This window comes from Sminthopsis crassicaudata, chromosome 5 (genome assembly GCF_048593235.1).
Source record: "Sminthopsis crassicaudata isolate SCR6 chromosome 5, ASM4859323v1, whole genome shotgun sequence".
In the NCBI taxonomy this organism is placed as follows: Eukaryota; Metazoa; Chordata; class Mammalia; order Dasyuromorphia; family Dasyuridae; genus Sminthopsis; species Sminthopsis crassicaudata.
In genome coordinates, this window is record NC_133621.1 from 299,406,167 (window position 1) to 299,426,728 (window position 20,562).

General features: G+C 59.6%; 1 protein-coding gene across 2 annotated transcripts; it reads left to right on the forward strand.

The window, feature by feature from the left end:
* The first annotated feature begins 1,862 nt into the window (after positions 1–1,862).
* MICALL1 (MICAL like 1) lies at positions 1,863–19,965 on the forward strand. 2 transcript variants are annotated; one of them, XM_074271673.1, is made up of 16 exons: positions 1,863–2,091; positions 6,561–6,609; positions 7,087–7,228; positions 7,841–7,935; positions 8,399–8,544; positions 8,814–9,232; positions 9,685–9,748; positions 9,996–10,357; positions 10,785–11,161; positions 11,767–11,934; positions 12,476–12,602; positions 12,852–12,942; positions 14,420–14,493; positions 15,209–15,323; positions 18,243–18,289; positions 18,880–19,965. In XM_074271673.1, exons 1-16 carry the CDS (start codon positions 1,946–1,948, stop codon positions 18,999–19,001), a joined length of 2,544 nt encoding a protein of 847 aa, XP_074127774.1. In that variant the 5' UTR covers positions 1,863–1,945; the 3' UTR covers positions 19,002–19,965. The 2 variants fall into 2 exon arrangements, with proteins under 2 accessions (XP_074127774.1, XP_074127775.1); XM_074271674.1 differs by having other exon boundaries at positions 1,864–2,091; positions 11,800–11,934.
* The last annotated feature ends 597 nt before the right edge of the window (positions 19,966–20,562 follow it).

Consider the following 20,562-nt stretch of genomic DNA (forward strand, 5'->3'; position numbering starts at 1 on the left):
CCCGGTCATAGAGGAAGCGTGCTTTGCCCCCAATGAATCTGACCAGGGCATCCCCCAGCTCCTGAAGCTTCACTGGTTCCCTCTTGCCCCCAAGATAAAGGAGGAACTCAAGAAAAAGCATTTGTTAAGCTTAAAGTATCTTCCAAACATCGTGCTGAGGACTTGGGGGGTATAAATACAAAAGCAAAGACAATATGGGAGCTCATGAGTTTATATTCTGATAGGGGGAGGCCATGGACCAATCAGAGTCAAAGAGGAGAACTCTGGGTCAGAAAATTACAGGGATGGGTTAGTGAAAATACAAAAACCTTAGCCTGATTTCCAGGCCACCTTTCCAGATTTATTTCACAATGTTCTCTATCCTATCTTGCCCAAGCAAGCACGGTTTATCTCTCTCAGGCTAGAAAAGTGCTCCACCCTTAGCCTGGCCTGGGATGACTTCTTCCCCAAAAGTCAAGGGCCACCTCCTCCAGGAAGTCTTTCTTGGTTGAAGCCGGCTGCTCAATCAAAGAAGGATTTTGTCTATATCTCCAACATACTGAGTGCAGATAAAGTGCTTTTTTTTTTTTTTTTTTTTTTGTTATGAGTTGAAATTGCACCAACACTTTAATGAACTTAAAATTGCAATAAGATTTTTAGGACATTCCATATTATCCTAATTCAAGTGTGTGTTATTGCTTCCCATAATTAGGCTATAAACTCCCTGAGGACCAGGCCTGCTGCTGGCTTTCCCTTGGGTGGATGCAAGGCTTTGCACATAGTAAGGAAGGATGGGGCAGTTAGTTATTGGAGGGTCCTAGTTTTTAGAGCTGAGAGGGACCTTGAGAAGTCAGCTGGGTGGTGCAGTGGTCAGAGCATCAGCCCTGAATTCAGGAGGCCCGAGTTCAAATCTGGCCCCAGACACTTAACTGTGTGACCCTGGGCAAGTCACTTAACCCCAATCACCTCAGCAAAAAAAATATTCATCTAGTGCCATCTCCTTATTTTACAGATGGGGAAACTGACTTTCAGAAGGGGAAAGAGACTTGTCCAAGATGACGCAGGTAAGGGTCTGGAGCCGGCGGAGATCTCAGAGGCAGGCGGTCTTCATGGTGCAGATAGGGAAACTGAGGCTTGTAGTAAACAGCCAGCTGGCCCTGGCTCTCACTGGTGCAGAAGCTCCCATTTCCGGTGGGTTCTAAGCCCCCCAGCCGGGGGCCTTTCTCTAGGGGCAGGTATGGGATAGGGCTGAACTGCAGAGGATGTTCCTGAAGCCAGGAGAATCTCCGGAGCTTGACTCCCGGGTCTCGGGATTGCTCGGGGTCGGGGAGCAGGGCAGGACATGCGGCGGGTTCGGTCCCTGGGCCTGGCTCACCTGGCTGGGTCTAACGGGCTTGGGGGAGGGGTATTGGGGGAGGGGCATTCCGGGGAGGGGTATCCCGGGGAGGGGCTCCTTCTGGGAAGGGGCTCTGGCCCAGAGTGAGCCGGGCTGCCGGCGCGGGGAGGCGGTCTGGGCTGTGGGAGCCCGGGAGATGTCTATCTGCAGTAGCCCCGGGGGATCCCCTGAGCACGTGCGCTGGGGGCTTCTGGGGCCGCCCTAGAACGCCGCGGGGGGGGGGATGCCGGAGGGGGAATCCCTTTGGGCGTACGGGGGTCCGGAGGGTGGGAGGAGGGAGGAAGGGAGGCGGGGGGCGGGCGCCTCCTCCCCCCACATCCCGGACCGCCCTGGCCCGTCTAAGGAGCCGAGCGGGGCAGGGCGAGTGAGTAAGCGCCGGGCGGGCGGGCCGGGCGGGGCGGGGCGGGGCGGGGCAGGCTGGACAGGTCTGAGCAGGGCCGGGGGGAGGGGCGGGAGGAGGAGGGAGGGGAGGAGCAGCCCGAGCCCAGCCCGCAGCGCAGCCGCCGGAGCCGGGGTCCCGCGGGGCGCAGCCGGAGGACGAGCAGGGGCGGCGGCGGCGGCGGGGGGACCATGGCGGGGCCCCGGGGCGCGCTGCTGGCCTGGTGCCGCAGCCAGTGCCGGGGCTACCCCGGTGTGGAGATCCGGGACCTGAGCGGCTCCTTCCGGGACGGCCTGGCCTTCTGCGCCCTCCTGCACAGCCACCGGCCCGAGCTGCTGTGAGTGCCAGGGGGAGGGGGAGGGGCAGGGAGGAGGGAGGGGCAGCGGAGGGAGGAGGGGGATCGGGGTGGGAGATGGGCGCTGCGGACCCGCGGGGACGGGAGGGGGAGGGGCGCCGACCCCGAGACCCCGCCAGCCCGACACAGGAAGTGGGGGAGCCCGGAGCAGAGATCTGTCAGAGAGTCTGGGGCGGGTCCGAGCTCCCGGCCCGAGGGGCCCCGCCCCGCCTGGGACGGCTCTGACCGCGAGCGGGGCTCCCCCGGCCGGGGGTCTTTCCCCGGCCTCTGGGCTGCGGGGCCCTGAGCTGTGTGAGCGGGGCTGCAAGTTTGTGTTGGAGCGTGGGGGTGAGTGTGAGTGTGCCTGTAGTCAGTGCGAGTGGGCAGCGCCAGCCAGGAGTGTGGCCCGGGGAGCGGGAGGGAGGGGGAGCCTCCGAGCCCCCAGCCCCGCTCCGCCTCAGGCGCTCCTCCCCCCCCCCCTGCCCAGAGGTCACCGCTCAGGCCGGCTCGCGGGCAGATCCCTGGCCGGCTCCCAGATCCCCAGCCCTGGGGGGCTTCAGAGACTGCCCCCCCATCTGCAGATGAGAACCTGGGCCCGGCTCCAGGGGGGCCTCTTGTGGGCTTCTGAAAATCTGCCCTTTTCTGCCTTTCTTGTCTCTTGTTAACTGCTTCCGCAGTCTCCGGTTTGGCCCCAGGCTGCTCTTGGCCCCGGGAGTTTCAGACTTGGAGTGGGGGGGGGCAGCGTGTTTCAGAGGGGGAAACTGAGGCTGAGGAGCCACAATGGCCGGTGGGAGCCAGCGGCACCTCCCCGGCCTCCAAGGCCCTCCCAGTCCTGTTGCCTGGGGGGCGAGTTCCCCTCCCCTGCCCCGGCCTGGGCGAGGCGGCCCCGGGCCCCTTCCCGCACCAAGCCCCGGCCTGTGCCCGCAGTCCCTCGGGCGCCCTGGGTCAGGCCCCGGGGCTCCCACCACGTTCTGGGGCCCAGGAAAAAGGTTCTTGGGGCAGAGATGGGGGTCAGGGCCCCGGGCCGACCACTGGCCTGCTGCTTCCCCCCCTGGGGAATAAAACCCCACCGGTGTCCCGGCCGCTCTGATCCTGAGATCCTGGCAGAGTCGGCCCCTCTGGCCCACCTGGTCCTCGGCCGTCCTCACTCTCCGGGGCAAAGGCAAGGAGAAAGGCCCAGAATTCTGGAGGGGGGGAAGCCTCTGTTCCCCCAGTGAGAGGGGTGACCCTGGGGGCCTTTCCTGGGGCCCGGGAAGCCTCAGAGCTGGGGCACCCCCCGCACGGGTACGCCAACGGGGATGATCTCTGAGGGTCTTCTGTCCCGACAGTTCGGGATTCTCTCTCCCTTCTGCCCTAGTCTCCGGTGTGCGTTTTACAACATCTGCTTAAAGGTGCTCAGCCAGGCTGTGAGGGCAGAGGGCAGAGGGCACAGATAGCCACACCTCCTCTCCCTCCCTGCCCATTCTCACCCGTTCAGAACAGAGAGGCTCCTCCTTCCCGCAGGGATTGGAAGCTGGCTTTGCTAGGGCACGAGGGAGACTTGGGAGGCCTGGACGACCCCCACTGGGGTTGGCCATTTCTTTCTCTAGCTGATTAAGGAAACAGGCTCAGCAGTGACTTGCTCAGACTCACACAGCTATGAAGTGTCTGAGGCTGGATTTGAACTCACAGACAGGAGTCTCCTTGAGCCCAGTGAAGGGAGCTCCCATACTGGGATGAGTTCCCCAATACTGATGAAGCTACGGACAAGCCCTCCTCTCCTTGGAAAGCAAAACAAAAAGCCAAGCCCAATTTAGGAAAGGAAGCCAGCCTCCCTGGCGATGGATGGGGCTGCCCTGGGGCTTGGCTCCGTGCCCATCTCTGGGCAGCCTGGTCAACCTCGCAGGCCCCCTTACAAGGGCATTGCCTCCTGGCGGGGGGAAGGGCTGCCTCGGCTGGTTTCAGCCGCCCGGGATCCAGAGAAAAGGGGGAGCTGGGCTGCGGGCAGGGAGAGGAACTCCAGGTGAGCGAGGCCCTGGGTCACAGCTGGAAAAACAGGCTCGGAGGAGGTGTGCAGGCCCCTCCCAGGGCTGGCAGAAGCATTCTCCGAATGCCAGCTCCGTTAACGTGGAAGGGCTCGAGGGGGGTCTCCCAGACCCTCCTGGATGTGTGGGGAAACTGAGACTCACTGAGCAGGCCCAAAGCCACAGGATGCGGCAGGAGCTGGGGGTGCGGGCTTCGGTGCAGGGGGGCTGAGGGGTGGGAAGCCACATTAGGGCCTCAGTATCTTTAGCTGTAAAATGTGCTTGGAAAAGATTGTTTCTAAGGCCCCTCCCTCCTTCCTGGCCCTTGTATAAAATATTCTAAGCCCTGTAGTGAAGTGTATAAGGAACTAGACTTGGACTTCCGAAGACCGGGGCTCTGGTCTCACCTCAGACACTGTGTGACCTCTGTGGCCCTCAGTTTCCTTCATTTATACAATGAGACTTTAAGGGTTCCCCTGCCCCGATCTGGATCTGAGATCCTAGGTTCTAAGTGGGCCCCTGCAGGGTTGGGGTTCCCAGGCCCTCGAGGGCTGGGCCGGCCGCTGTCTGGGATCTCGGGCTCAGGAGTGTCCTCCTGGAGGCTCGCTCTGGCCCCTTTGCCCGCCACGGAGCCGGTGCCAGGAGAGTACTTCACCACCCTTTGTGTGAGCTCTTGGTCATATTTATGGTTTAGCGGCCAGGAGGGCGGCCAGGAGCCCCAGACTGAGCCAGCCACAGCCCAGCCAACCCTGGCTGGGAGCCAGGAGCCCTCAGTGCCGATGCAGGGCACAGTCAGGACTGGGCCTGCCTCTGTGGTTGGGCCCGCCCTCGCGCCCCCCCTCCACGTGGTCCTGCTCATGCCTGATGGGGCTCTTATCATGCGGGGGGCCCTTGCCCACAGGCCCGGGTGCCCAGGAGTCGTGTAGCCCTCTGCCCGCCAGTCTGCGGAGACAGGAGGAGACACACAAGTCAGAGAATGCCAGATGGAGGGGCCCCGCATTCAAGGGCAGCCCACTTTGGGGCGGCCAGGCTGGCGGCCTGGCTCCGCTGGGGGACCCCCCTGAGCCCCAGTTCCTTAGAGCATATGGTGCTTCCGGCCCCTTCTCCCTCCCTTCCCTGCAGAACCGAGCCAGGTAACCCGTCTAAGGCCACTTTTTTTTTGGAGGTAGTTTTAAAAATAGATGGAAGAGCCTGCTTCTTGTGCTTTCCATCTCTGAAGCATTCCAGGCCTCAGTTTCTCCCTCTGTAAAAATGGCTCCAAGTCCTATGAGAATCCCTTCCTCAGAGCATGGCTCAGCTGCCACTTCTTCCTTGAAGCCTTCCTGGATTACTCCTCCCATCCCCCAGTTAAAAGTGACCCTCCTCCAGATTTCCTAGAGAGCTGAGTCCAGAGCTTTGGACCTAGTGTCCTGGCAGGAATCTCCACAGGCTGCCAAATCCAACCCCCCTCACTTTACAGAGGGGGAAACTGAGGCACAGAGAGGTTGGTCCTGTAAGCAGAACCATACCTAGGCGCTTAGGGAACCAAAGTGGAAGAGAAGAAGCATTTATTACGTATCCACTATGTGCTAGACCCTTTACAGGGATCCTGGGGGATAAGTGCCTATTGATCTCCATTTTACAGTTGGAGAAATTGAGGCAGACAGAGGTTAAGGGACGTAAGCTGTCTAGTCTTTCTCACTGGGCCCAGCCCTCTCTCCTGGGATCATAGATCAACTTAGAGCTGGAAATGGCCTCTCAGGCTCCTTAGATGGAGACACCGAGGCCTAGGAAGGGGAGACAGTGGAGTTCGGCTTGTCGGAGTCTGGCTTGTCTCCGGTCAGGGGCCCGGGCCTCCGTCATCCCAGGGTCTCCCAGGCCCAGGCAGTGCCTTGTACACCCTAGGTGCCTAATCTGTGTCTCCCCTGGTAGTAAAGAGCCACAGCCCTTCCTCAACTGCAGGAGGGAGTGCTACATGGGGGAAGGGGATGGGCTCGGGCCCCCAGCGGGGTGCTGGGCAGAGGGCCAGCCAGGACTCTAGGGTCCTGGTCCTGCTCTGCTGCTGGCTCAGGCCAGACACCGGCTCCCCACTCTGCAGCTCCTTCCCCGCCATCATGTGTGTCTGAAACACTAGAGTGATTTCTCATGTTCCTGGAGCTCTGACACCCCCTGTTCTCAGGCTCTTCTCACCTCTGCTCTTCCTCATTCTAGAACCCCTCTGACATCCCCTGTTCTAGGCCCCCTCCCAGTTCTGACATCCCCTGTTCTGAGCTCTTCTCCAGTCTAATCCTTGTCCTTAGGAGCCAGCTAACCTGAGTTCTGTGTGTTTAACCCAGGGTCCTTCCCCTAGGCTTTGAACAAAGGGGAGGGGCAGGGTCAGTGAGCGCCAGGCACTCCCGCTGCGGTTGGCAGGGGCCTGCCTCCCCCTCCCCACGGCCCTTTGAGCCCCGTCCGTCCCGTCCCTTACTCTCTTGTCTTTGTCTGTTCCAGAGATTTCGACTCGCTCTCCAAGGACAATGTTTATGAAAATAACCGCCTGGTGAGTCCAGACAGATGGGCCTAGAACAAAAGTGGGAACAGAAGGCGGGTGCCCGGGGAGGGGCTGGGCTCTGGTAAGCCGGGCCGTTGCCCAGGTAGGGCAGACAGGGCGGCCCGTGGCCCAGCCCGGCTCCGGACACCAGGGGAGAACCGCCAGCCGCTGGGGGGCCTGGTGCCCATCCCACTTGCCCAGCTTGCCTCCCCTCCCCCCTGCTCTTCCTTTCTCCCCACCCCCCTTGGCCCCGTGCTGCCTGGTGTCCAGGAAACCAAGCCGTCCCGTCCCTCCTGGAAGCCATCTTCCCCATCCTCTCTGAGACCTGGCAGGAATCACCCCTCGGGGGAGTGCTCACTCTCCCCTCCAGCCTGGTCCCCGTCCCAGGAGCCTCGTGCTGCCTGTCTCTGTGCCCAGAGCCCCTGTTTCATGCCTTCTCTCTGTGCCCAGGACGCCCATTTCATGCCGTCTCCCATCTCCCCCCAGGCCTTTGAGGTGGCGGAGCGTGAGCTGGGCATCCCGGCCCTGCTGGACCCCAACGACATGGTCTCCATGAGCGTGCCCGACTGCCTGAGCATCATGACCTACGTGTCTCAGTATTATAACCATTTCACCAACCCCAGCCAAGGTGAGCCCCACGCCTCCCGCCCTCCCAGGTGGGGCCTGCCGGCAGAGGGGTCCTGTCCTGCCTCTGATCCTCCCACCCTCTGGAATATCAGGCCCAGAGGGGAGGTCCTGCAGAGGAGCTGAGCCGGAAGGGTGGGGGCTGATCTGTCAGTAGGTACTTAGTGAGTAACTACTATGTGCCAGGCACTGTGCTGATCTCTGAGGGGAGGGGGAAGGAAGGGCACAAAAGGAGCTGAGGCTGTCAGAAGCGTTGATACTTTGCTGAGTTGGGAGCAGCCACCATCAGGGTCATTGTGTCCAGCCCCCTGTCCAAAGCCTAAGTTCCCTCCCCTCATGCAAACAAATAATCCATCGCTTGAGCCTCTTTGTTGTTGGGGGGCTTTGTCCCCTTTCTCCACTTCTCAAAGTACCACAAAAAGGGAGAGGAGGGGGGCATCCTGACCCCTAGAACTTGGAGCCTCTGAGAGGAAGGGTGCATCCTGATCCCCAGAGCTTGGGGCCCCTGAGAGGAGGGGGCTCATCCTCACCCCCAGCCCTTGGGGCTGGGCCCTGCCGTGAGCAGGAGTCTGAGATCTCTGCCAGCCACCGGTGCCCTCTCTCTGTCTTTCTGCAGCCGGCGTCTCTCCACCCAGGAAGTTCCCAGCTTCTCCTTCCTCTTCCTCATCCGTGGCAGCTCCCCTCGCTGATGCTGACGGTGGCGGGATCCAGGTGGGCCCCCCCGGGTGAGGGGTGGCTTTCTTGGGGCCGTCGGGGTCAGAGGGAAGGAGCGAGTCTCACGGGGGCTCCCTGGGAGTGGCGTGAGGTCAGGAGACCCCCAGGTGAAGGCTGGGCCGGGAGCTCAGGCCGTGACATCCGCGTCTTCTGGGCCGTGAGCAGGCCGAGTACGGGGGCCGTGGCTTGGTGGCGGGCTCTCCCGTGACCAGGCCTGACCTTCCCTGTGCGGACCAGCTGGCCGAGCCCTCCTCGGGCCGTGGTTTTAGAGCCCACTGAAATGCAGTGAAAGGTTCCAGCGGGTTCCAAGTTCAGAACCCCGGGGGGCCCCGGTTTGCTCCTGTCTCCTTGGAGGCTCCGAGTCCCCATCCAGGAGCCAGGCCTGGTTGTGGTGGTGGCCCCCGAGAGCCGGGTCTGGGAGCCGCTCTGACCCCCGGCCCGGGGCTGGCTCTGCTTCCAGGAGGAACAGGCGGCGGCCCCCGAAAGCCTGGCGGAGGCGGGCTCCCGCGGCATCCCCAGCAGCACCTGCGCGTCCTGCCGGCAGCATGTCCACCTGGTGCAGCGGTACCTGGTGGAGGGCAAGCTGTACCACCGCCAGTGCTTCAGGTGAGTCGGGCCTGTGGCCCCCGGTGCTCTGGGCGGGCCTGGGCGGGAGGGGTGGAGGCTCCCAGCTGCGGTCAGGGCTGAGCTGGCTCTGAGCCCTCTCCTCCTGGCCCTGCTGGGCGGGTCGGCCCCTCCCCTGGGCCTCAGTTTCCCCAGGTGTAAGGTGGAGGGTTAGGCTGCCCTCTGGGTGGGGGCCCTGCTCAGTGAGGGGCTCCCCCCCCCCCCCCCCGCTGCTCGGGACCCCCACCCGCTCACCGCCGTCTCCCCCCCAGGTGTAAGGAGTGCTCCAGCACGCTGCTCCCCGGGGCCTACAAGAACGGGCCGGAGGCGGGCACCTTTGTGTGCACCCAGCACTGGGGCAAGCTGGGCCCCCTGGGGGGCGCCGAGGGCAGGCCCCGAGCGGCCCTGCTGCCCCCGGACGGTTCAGGCCCGGTGGAGGACGGGGAGGAGGCTGCCGGATCCAGGAGGCGCCAGGGGGAGCCCCAGCCCGGCTCAGAGCCCCCGCCTCAGACTCTGTCCAAGCCCCCCCTTCCCAGCAAGCCTCAGGAGCTGGGCTCCCCGCCGGCCGCCCGGCCGACCCCCGCGCCCAGGAAGGTCTCGGATTCGGCGGCCAGCCCCCAGCCCGTCCCCCGGCCGCGCTCCAGCGTGCAGGGGGAGAGCCCCGGGGAGCAGGGCGGCTGCCTGGTGAACGGTGAGTGGTGCCGGGGGCGCCCAGGACCTCACAGAGGGTCCGGCCCCGGGGGGAAGCGGCCAGGGGAGGGACCGGTCAGGAGGGGCCTGGGCTGTGGGGGCGCGTCCTCCCACCCGGGCTCCCCCAGGCCCTGGCGGCCCTGCACTGTAGCAGGCTTTGGCGCCCCCTGGTGGACTCAGCACAGTCTGTTCCATGGGGGCGTCCGGGGTGGGCCCAGGAGCCTCTGAAGCCTCCCCCTCCCCCCCAGGGCCCCGGGAACTCCATGACTGAGGGAGCTGGAGGGTGGGCCCAGTGGTCCAGTGCCCCCATTTTGCAGAGGAGGAAACCGAGGCCGCCAGGGAGAAGTGACTCCCCCGGGGCCGGCCAGCCGGTGAGGCCCCATGGGAGCTGCCGGGCGCCGGGGCGAACCTCCCCGGCCACCAACGAGGCCGTCCCCCTCTCTCTCCATCCAGGCCGGCTGCACGACTCCAGCCCCCCGGTCCCCAAGCCCCGAGGGCCGCCCAGGGCCTCCGACCGGTAAGTTCTCTCCCCTGGCCAGGGCTGGGAGGGACTTGGGGTCCCGCCGAGTCCGTGGTTCCTTCTGGACTGAGTGAAGCGGGCGGCGGGGCGAGGCCAGCTCCCAGATCCCACGGGGCGCACCCCCAGCGGACGCAGGCTCCCCGAGGGAGGGCGACATCCCTCTGCGTCTCGGTGCCGAATGCCGCACACAGCAGGTGTTTAACGCGTGCTGTTTGACCGGCGGATTGATTTTTGCTTCCCCCAGAGCTCCAGCGCCCAAGAAGAAGGACCCCCCGTGGATCGCCCTGGTTCAGGCAGAGCCCAAGAAGAAGCCGGCCCCGCTGCCGCCCGGCAGCCGCCCGGAGACGCCCTCGCGGGCCGCGGAGGGGGGGGAGAGCCCAGGAGAGAGCGCCGCTGGGGAGCAGGAGGGCCGGCCGGCCGCTCGGGGCGAGCCCAGGCCCTACAACCCCTTTGAGGAGGAGGAGGAGGAGGAGGCAGCCCCGGGCCCCCCGGACCCTGCGGAGCAGGCCCCCAAAACTTTGCATCCCTGGTACGGCATCACCCCCAACAGCAGCCCCCGGACCAAGAAGCGGCCGGCCCCGCGAGCCCCCAGCGCCTCCCCCCTCGGTGAGCCCCGCCCCCGCTCTCCTCCCTCCCCTGTGGCCCTGGCTGGCGGCCTAGCCTCAGAGGGGACAGGCCCGGCCCGGCAGCTGCTCCCCTTCAGCCTCTGCTCCTCCGCCCCGTGGCAGTGGGTGCGGCCAGTCTGGGCTCCGCCCCGTGGCAGCGGGTGTGGCCAGTCTGGGCTCTGCCCCGTGGCAGCGGGTGTGTCCACTATGGACTCCGCCCCTGGACCACACCCAATCCGGGCTCCGCCCCCATGGCACCCTCTCCCCCCATGAGCGATCTCGGGCCTGCGTCCTGCCGGGCAGACTGGGCTCACTGGAGGGCCCAGGACTGGCCAGGCAGCCAGGCGGGCGGCTTCCGCAGGTTCTGGGCATTGCTGCCACGGACCCGGACTTGCTGCCCGCTTCATGGCCCCCTCCTTGTCGCACAGCCCTGCACCCTCCCGGCCCCCCCACGCCTCGCCTCTCGCACTCAGAGCCGCCTTCTTCCACCCCGTCTCCGGCCCTCAGCGTGGAGAGCCTCTCGTCGGAGGGCTCCGTCCCAGCCCCTGGGGAGCCCGAGCCCCCCGCCGTGCCCAAGAGCTCCTCCGAGCCCAGCGTCCACGCCCCCGCCCCGGCCAGCCTCTCGGCCTCCTCCTCTGAAGAGCTGGCCCCTCCGCGCCAGGACCAGGCCTCCGCCAGCCCCTCCCCCAGCCGTGCCAAAGGGCCCCTGAGCCCCCTGCCCGCCAAGCCCTGCGTCGGGGCCACCCCCACCCCGTTCTTGCTGGTGGGAGAGAGCAGCCCTCCGTCCCCGCAGCTGCAGGTGAAGGTGAGTGCGGCCCTGGCCTTCCCCTCTCCCCCTCCCCCCTCCCCATGGCCGGTACCCACAGTGATGCCCCGAGGGAGCATGAGGGAATACCTAGGGTGGGCAGCCGGGGAGTGCGCCCAGGCACTACTGGCACACGCTCCTGTGCCCCCACACTGTGACGAGTTCCCTGGGCAGCTGCTGCCCCGGTCCCCAGTGCTGGGTCTGGGAGATGCTGCCCCTCCCCTGGGGGGGAGATCTTTGGGGAGGGAGTGCTCCTTCCCATGGGCCGGACTCATTGCTCCGGAGGCACTCCGAGGTCATAAGCCCAAGCCCTTCCTCCTACAGGGTCGCCCTGGCGGCAGTGAGGGAGCCCCAGGTGGAGAGCCTCCCGGAGACGGCCTTCCCCTGAGAGGGGGATGTCCCCGAGAGGGCGGGGGGCTGGGCGTGGGCTGTGTGGAGGGGGAGCACATCAGGGGAGGAAGAAGACATCAGCACCCAGAGGTGCTAGGGAGTCACTGCAGCTTACTGAGTGAGGGAGTGACCGTGTTAGCCCTGGAAAACGCCCCCAGATCTCTGCAGAAGGGGGAGTTTGCATGTCGGGTCGTGGTCTGCGCCCTCCGCTGCAGACCGGCTCTTCTCTCCTCTCTGCTGGCTTTCAGTCCTCCTGCAAAGAGAACCCCTTTAATCGGAAGGCGTCCCCCATGTCTTCCCCAACAACGAAGAAAACCCAGAGGGGCCCCAAGCCCGCGCGGCCGCCGGCGCCCGGACACGGCTTCCCGCTCATCAAACGGAAGGTACCTGGGCGTCCCCTGGGGCTCCCCGACCCAGCCCTGCCTCCCATTCAGTCCTCTGTGAGGCGGGTGGGACCTCTGAGGGTCTCCGGGCGGGGGTGAAACAAGGACGGGTGGATGGGAGCGCGCCTCCTGTGGGCCCGGCGCTGTGCTGTGCATTGTGGGTCAGCTTCGGCCCACGGGCCCACGGGCTGCTGTCGGAGCAGGAAGCTGGGTTCGAACTCGGGCCGTCCCGACTCCGCTCTCCCCACTGGCCCACGCTGCCTCTCACTCAGTCTCCTCTTTGCTCCTTCCCCCTGCTCTCTCCTTGCTCTTCCCCTTTTTTTCTTCCTTCCTCTCCCCTCCCCCTCCTCCACCCCCTTCCTCCCCTCCTCTCTCTCCCTTCCCCTCTCCCCTCTTCTCCCTCTCCCTGCATTAAGGATGCTTTGGTTCCGGTGCGGGCCGGCCGTGTCTGTGGCCTTAGAAGGCTTGCCCGGGCCCGGGGCTGGCTGCCCGCGGGCTCCCCTTGCCTCGTCTCGGCCCTCACCCACGTGCCTTTGTCCAGGTCCAGGCTGACCAGTACATCCCGGAGGAGGATCTCTACGGGGAGATGGATGTCATCGAGCAGCAGCTGGACCAGCTGGAGCACCGTGGGGTGGCCCTGGAGGAGAAGCTCCGCAGTGGGCAGACGGGTACGCGGGGCGCCCGGGGGAGGAGCCGGGAAGCGGGCTGTGGTGGCGTCCCGTTCCCGGGAGCTCCGGGGCCGCTGGATTCCGCATCCTGGCGGGGAGGAGGCTGTGCCCACGGCTGGGGATCTGGCTCTGGGCAGTTCCTTTCTGGGGGGGGGGCAGAAACAGCCCAGCTGGCCTGGGGGCTTTCAGGGGGTCCCCCCGCGGGCCTCAGGGCCGGCCCCCACTCAGGCTGCGCGCTTCCCCTTGCAGACGGGCGGGAAGATGACTTGCTGGTGGACTGGTTCAAGCTGATTCACGAGAAGCACATGCTGGTCCGGAGGGAGTCGGAGCTCATCTACGTGTGAGTTCACAGATGAGGGGGCTGCTCCCTGCTTCCTTGGGGCCTCCCCGGAGGGAAGGAGGGAGGGAGAAAGACAGAGACACAGAGAGAGACAGAGAGAGAAGAAAGAGAGACAGAGAGAGACAGAGACAGAGAGAGACAGACAGAGAGAGAGAGAGACAGAAAGACAGAGAGACAGAGAGAGACAGAGAGAAGAAAGAGAGGAGAGAGACACAGAGACAGAGAGAGAGAGAGAGAGAGAGAGAGAGAGAGAGAGAGAGAGAGAGAGAGAGAGAGAGAGAGACAGAGAGAGAAAGAGAAAGAGAGAGAAAGAGAAAGAGAAAGAGAGACAGAGAGACAGAGAGGCAGAGAGAGAGAGAGAGAGACAGAGACAGAGAGAGACAGAGAGAGAGAGACAGAGAGAAGAAAGAGAGGAGAGAGAGACAGAGACAGAGAGACACAGAGACAGAGAGAGAGAGAGAGACAGAGAGAGAGACAGAGAGAGAGAGAGAGAGAGACAGACAGAGAGACAGACAGAGAGACACAGAGACAGAGAGAGAGAGAGAGAGAGAGAGAGAGAGAGAGAGAACAGAGAGACAGAGAGAGAGTGAGAGTACGAGACAGAGAGACAGAGACAGAGAGAGACAGAGACAGAGAGACAGAAAGAGAGAGAGAGAGAGACAGAGACAGAGAGAGAGACAGAGACAGAGAGAGAAGAAAGAGAGACAGAGACACAAAGAGAGAGAGACAGAGAGAGAGACAGAGAGAGAAACAGAGAGAGAGAGAGAAGAAAGAGATGAGAGAGACACAAAGAGAGAGACAGAGAGACAGAGACAGAGAGAGACACATACACAGAGACAAAGAGACAGAGAGACACAGAGAGAGACAGAGACAGAGAGACACAGAGACACAGAGAGAGACAGACAGAGAGAGAGACACAGAGAGACAGAGAGAGAGACAGAGACAGAGAGACACAAAGAGAGAGAGACAGAGAGAGACAGAGAGAAGGAGAGAATCATTGACACAGACAATAAGCAAGCAGCAGAGGTCAGTCTCCACCGCTGTCTCTCTCTCTGGATCTCTGTGCCCTAACTCCGCTCGTGTAGATCGGCTCTTGGTCCTTTTCGTCTCTCTTTATGTTCACATACTTCCCAGAGAGCCGGGCCCTGTATGGGGACTGGGTCTGTGCCTTTTCTAGGGTAGGGAACTCCCTCCCCTTGGCACCCTCCAGCCATAGAATGTGCAGTCCCTGAGGAGTCAGAGGCAGGCGCCAAGCTCAGGTTTCCTGACTGGTTCCCCCCTCCTCCCCCTCCTCCTTCACCCTCCCTCACCTCCCTTGCCTCTTATACCTTATAAGGAGCCTGAGGGTGTGTCTATAGCATCCTGCACCCGTAGCCCCCCACCCTTGCAGAGGAGGGAAGCCGCAGGGCTCTCGTCCCTGTTGGCTCCCGCTCTCAGGAGCCCTTCCAGCTCTCAGCCTCTTTTTGTATCCCCAAAGCTTCAAGCAGCAGAACCTGGAGCAGCGCCAGGCCGACGTGGAATATGAGCTGCGCTGCCTTCTCAACAAGCCAGGTGAGTGGTTATCGCCCTCTTCACCATCTCCGCTCCTGCCTGGGGCGCCCTCCCATCATCTCTCCCCCTGCATCCTTCCCCACTCCTGGGTCATCCCTTGGGTCATTCCCCCCACTCTGTCATCCTCACCCCCCCAGGTCATCCCTTGGGTCATTCTCCCCCCCCCATCCTCCTCCCCCCCCCCCCATTTCCCAGGATGGGGAGGGCAGCGTGGGCAGGACAGAATAAGTGGGAAGCCCGGCTGCAGCCTCCTGCTCTGGGACTTTAACGGGAAAAGGATGGGCGGAACTAGGCTTGGTACAGCACAGAAAGCACCGGACTCCCAAATCTGGAGCACCTGGACTCACATTTCTGATGGGACCCTGGGCATGTCCCTTGCCCTCTGGGGCTGTTTCCTCACTAATGCTGAATTAGACTCCCTCCAAGGCCCGGGGCCCCTAAATGCAGTTTGTGAGTCAAGCCATTTTTTGTCCAGTGGTAGCCAGAGCTAGGGCCCGGGTGGCCTCCTCACTTCCCCCTTGCCCGGTGGTCTTCCCTCTCAGCCACACTGTGAGCAGGTAGTGAGCTCTCTATTGACAAAAGTATCCAAGGGCAGGCCCAGAGAGTGCCGGCAGGAGATGTTGCTGGAGGGCTCCCTGTGGGTTAGACCAGGGAATATGAGAGATGTCTTTTTGTGGTCTCAGCTTGTGTTATTCTCTCTTCCCTCCATGGGCAGATAAGGACTGGACAGAGGAGGACCGGGGAAGGGAGAAGGTGCTGATGCAGGAGCTGGTGACCCTCATCGAGCAGCGCAACGCCATCGTCAACTGCTTGGATGAAGACCGGCAGAGGTGAGTGAGCAAGAGGAGGCCTCTGTTCCCCATGAGGGGGGTGGGTTTGCTTAGCCCCTCCCCTTTCTCTCATCCCCCCTACTGCCAGGTACTTGCATCTGCAGGTTGGTACCCAGTGGGGATGGCTCCTCCAGGTTCAAGAAATTCTCTGGCTCCACAATGCTAAAACTAGACTTCCTGAGCCCCCAGCGGCATGTGCCTCTTGCCTCCGTCAGTCAGAGGTGACGGCAGGCTCAGTGCAAAGGCATTTACTGAAAGGGCACGGACCGATTAGGAGCAACAGAACATCTGGTTCCTTTCCTGGTTCCAGGGAGTCTTTTGTCTCTGCATTATGGCCATGGTTTCTTGAGGAAGGTAGTCTGTGGTGCAGAGGGAGGGAAAGGAAGGGCTCCTTCCTCTCATTACTCGAAGGTTGAGTGTTGGAGATCAGGGAGAGGGCACTGATTCCCAGGAGCCTCCTGGAATTGTCTCAGAGGCTCCCAGCTCACCGGCAAGGGCACTTCCGGGTAGTCTTGAGACTTCCGGCCAACACCAGCTACAGGCTCTTCACACTGGGCATTGTTTCTCGGTTTCCTGATCTGTTAGATTGTATGAATGCATGACCTTGAACGTTAATGTGGAGTTCTAAGTCCTGTGATTTATAGTTTAAAACTACACTAACGCTTTTGGGACATTCTGTATTTGTTGAAAGGCACTTAGGTGCTTGAGTGCTGGATCTGGAGTCAATAAGACTCCTCTTCCTGAAGTCAAATCTGGTCTCAGACACTTCTTAGCTCTGTGACTCTGGGCAATTCATTTTACCTTGTTTGCCTCAGTTTCCTCATCTGTAAAATGAGCTGGGGAAGGAAATGTCTGTTGCTAAGGATCCCCACCTTCTTAAGGGATTTTTAAGGGTCATGAAGAATGCGACATGACTGGAAAATGACTGACAACGATGAATACTTTTTGATTGAATGAGTAATCTATGTGACCTTGGGCAAGTTATGTATCACCTCAGTGGGACTCAATATCCTTTTGTGTAAAACAAAGGGGTTGGACAAGATCGGGGGTTCTTCTTAGGGTCCTAGACTCCTGGCAAACTGGTGATACTTACATATCCCTCCGAATCAGGTTCTCAGATTTATTTTGTAGGATTATAAGAGAAGAATCTGGATATAATAATACAATAAATCTTTAGTTAAATTAAACTAATTAAAGAAAATTGTCCTGAAGTGTTAGAGCAAGAGTAGAAATGGAAAAATCCACTAATCACCCTGAAGAGATCCCACAAGGAAAACCTACAGGAACATTATTGCTAACTTTTAAAACCCTCAGATCAAAGGGACAATTTTACAAGCAACAAAAACAAAACTTGAGAGATTACAGAGCACAGTCAGAATCACACAAGACATATCAACGACTATAATAAAAGACAACAAATCTTGGAACGTTGTATATCAGAGATCTTAAAGAACCTGGATTGTGGCCAAAAATATCGTATCCGGCAAAATTAAGTTTAATAGTGAATGAAAAAAATGGACACTCAGTGGATTGCCAGATTTTTGTGGCAAACAGACGTGAACTTAATAGAAAAATGTGACACATAAGAATCAAATCAAAGACAAATTTCAGGGGACTTATCAAGAACAAAGTTCGTGTTTTCTACGTGGAAATGTCAACCGTAGGTCTAAGACTGTCATTAGTAACTGGGTAGTTCAAAAGAAGGATTGGGGCAGAGCGGAGTATGATGTGATTCCATAAAAAGTAAAATCATTTAGGAAAAGGTAAAAACACTAATTAATGCTATATAATTAATTAATTAATGTCATACAAATAATTAATTAATGTTATACAAATAAGGTGCCGGAGCAGGAACTGACATGGAGGAATTAGACGGGGGAGGAGGATGGATAACTCTGAAATCCTACTTACATCGAGAGTAAGAGGAAATAATATGAATATATCCAGAAGGTGTAAAACCTTCCAGAATTTATAAACAAATAAGAAGAGGAGGGAATAGGATAAGACGGGGTGTGTAGATTAATGGGAGTGGGATAAGTTGGGTAAATATCAATGAGGAAGATATAAAGGAGTGAAAGGGTAGGGGGAGAGGATAAGGAAAGGATGCTTGGGAAATGGGGTGGTTAAGTAATAACAACGGTAAGCTGGAGGGTACAAAAGGAAAGTAGAAGAGGAGCATAAAGGAAAACAATTCTATGAAAGTCTGTCTGTTTCTATCTCCATCTTTCTATCATTCTGTCTTTTTGTCTGCCTGTCTTTCTATCTCCTCTCTCCATCCATCCATTCATTCTGTCTGTCCATCCATCTATTATTTTCTCTTTCTCCCCCCCCATTCATCCATCATTCTGTCTATTTATCCATCCATCATTCCCTCTTTGTTTCAGTGTCTCTCTCCCTCCCAACCATCCATTTCTCTTTCTGTTTGTCTCTTTCTACCTTTCTGTATGTCCTTGAAAAGCAAGGCCCTGGACCCCAGGTTAGAAGCCCCCGACTTAGGTAGTAGTGTGGGCCCTCCTGCTCCAACATTTCTGATTCTAGCTGGTGGCTGACCCTGGGCCTTTGAGCCTCAGTTTCCCTATCCCTAATCGCTGGATAGAGTCCCTATTTGCCCCCTCTCACAGGATAGTTGGGTAGGCACAATTGAGACCTTGTTTCTAAAGGCACATGGGAGGACAGCTAGGGGGCGCAGTGGAGAGAGCACCAGCCTTGAATTCAGGAGGACCCGAGTTCAAATCTGACCTCAGACACTTAACACTTCCTGGCTGTGTGACCCTGGGCAAGTCACTGAACCCCAAGTGCCTCAACAATAACAAAAAAAAGGTTTTAAAAAAAAGGCACCTGGAAGAAGCATCAGATGGCTTTATTCCTTTTCTTCCTTGCTGACTTTCTCTCACCCCTTGTCATTCTCATTGATCTCAGGGAAGAAGAGGAAGACAAAATGTTGGAAGCCATGATCAGGAAGAAAGGTGAGTAGATGTCCGAGGCTGCCATTCCCTGGTCAGGAGCCCCAGGGTCTTGTTCTCTGTCCTTGTTCCAGGGGAAGCTGGTGCCTGAGGCTGGTGTTTCCATTGGCCCTTGGGTGGTCACAGGTCATGGATGTGGGGAGCATGAATCAGCATCTACACACACGCACACACACACACGCACACACATGCACACACATCTGTTGAGTGGTACAGTGAAGACCTGCTGGCTTCAGGCAGCTCAGTTTCCCCATCTATAAAATGGGCTCATAATGGGTTCTTGTAAGGATCCAGTGAGGTAATATTTGTAGAGCACTTAGCAGAGTGCCTGGCACGTGTAGGTGCTACATCAATACTGATTCCCTTCCTTTCCCCCCATATCCAGACACACAAGTATATGGAGAAGTAACAAATAGAATGACATAATTAGGGTTGGGGTCTGTGGTGCCCGTGGGTCCATTGAGCCAGCGGGGGGTAGCCTTCAAGCGAAGGGGTCTCTGTCCGGGCTTATTGGCCTCCGATGCCAGCGGAGGCGCTGCATGAGTCCACACCACTGGTAGCCAACTGCCCCGTCTCTACCCTCCCTCCCGCAGAATTTCACAAGGAGGCGGAACCTGGAATAAAGAAGAAAAGCAAATTTAAAAGCATGAAGGTGCTGAAGCTGTTGGGAAACAAGCACGATCACAAAAGCAAGTCCTCGAAGGACAAGAGCTAAGAGCCCCATGGAGCGCGTGGCTGCCCGTCTCCGGGTGGCCTCCTGTTTCCACGTGGCCGCCCGTCTCCACGTGGCCGCCCGCTCTTCCCTGCCTGTGGGCTTCCTCCTGCGTTGGGCTGGGCCCACACTTGGTCTCCTCAATGATAATGGGAGCTGTGGCCCCTCTTTTCTCTGGGGAGGGGGGCTTCCGACACCAATGAGAGGGCTTCCAGGAGGGGGCGGCCCCCTTCTCTGCATCCTCCAGCTGAGTAGGGCCAAAGAGTTCCTCCCCTTTCCCTGGCTGTGGACGTCAGGAAGCACTGCAGCAGGAAAGTAGACTATTTATTCAGCGGTGTTTTCACGGTTGTTATTATTGACTAACTGAGTAGTAAAGGATCTGGGGGTGGGAACCCTGTCCCCTCTTTACTCTTTCCACTTCTAGAAAGCTTCCTGTGATTGAGGTGGCTTCTGTATCCCCCTCCCCCCAGGAGCTATTTATTAAATGATCAGTGGGTGGAGATTGGTCCAGACTTGCAGATGGGGCTGCCTCAGTTGGTCTCACAGGGGAAGAATAGAAGGGATTACCGCCAGAAGTGTCCTTCCCACAGCCCTGACAGGCAGCAGAGAGTGGCTCCTCCCGGGCAGCAGCAGGAGCCGCCATCCCTCTCCCCTTCTCCCGCTAACTTCCCAGCCCAGCGCGCTCCAGCACCTGTCACTTGGCACAGGGAGAGCGGACGGCTCGTTTCCATCTCCATGTGGGGAAGGGGAGCTTCTGGAATGGGGAAGGGGAAGTCCCCTGGACCCTGAGATCCCAGCTCATCCTGCGCAGCTCCTCCAGGGCCAGCGTCTTCACTTCCCACCCTGGGCTGGCCCAGTGACCTCTGGGGCCGGGCTGGCGTGGTCCCAGAGCTCAGTGAAAGACCCTGCTGTAGCCATCTTGGGGATGTGCGTTTCCCCCAAATAAATTGAACCCAATTAATTTGCCCCCAGTTGAATCCCGCTGGTGATTTGTCTACCAGGCCATCTGTTGGGCAGCTGTGGTTAAGGAAGCTCAACGGTGTTTATTGCCCTCCCCCATCTCAAGCCGAGACGGCTGTCCTGACCGTGCCAGCCTGAGTCTTGCTGCAAGCTCCGGTGCCACATCCGAAGCGGGCATTCCTGTTGCTTCGTTCCCTTACCTGTGGGCCAACCTTTTTTGATCAAAGGCTCAGCCTGGCAGGATTGGGAGGAAACAGATTCACACTAACTGGGGATCCCGGAGATACCCGAGCCCAGAATCTTAGGATGTCACAACTGAAAGGGAATTTGGAGACCATCTAATCCTATCCAAAGCTGATGGAGAACCCCTCCTCTCCAATCACCGCCTTCTGGGCCGGCCCTTCTCAGAGGCTCATCTCCAGCCTAAATCTACCCCTCTGGCACCGACTGGTGTCTGATCCCTTCCTATAACAATAGATTTTCTCCCATCGTCCTTGAAGATGGCATTTACCCCCCACTGCCACACCGCCTGCAGCCCTGCTCTAGACTACATTCCCATTTTCTCGAGAGGGGAAACTGAGGCTCGAGAGGTGACTTGCTTGAG

Excerpts from the sequence above, each read along its gene's own strand:
- MICALL1 (XM_074271673.1), top strand. The coding sequence starts at position 1,946 with ATGGCGGGGCCCCGGGGCGCGCTGCTGGCCTGGTGCCGCAGCCAGTGC. Across the intron at positions 8,545-8,813 it reads TACCACCGCCAGTGCTTCAG|GTGTAAGGAGTGCTCCAGCA; the intron begins GTGAGTCGGGCC and ends TCTCCCCCCCAG. Across the intron at positions 15,324-18,242 it reads TTGGATGAAGACCGGCAGAG|GGAAGAAGAGGAAGACAAAA; the intron begins GTGAGTGAGCAA and ends CATTGATCTCAG.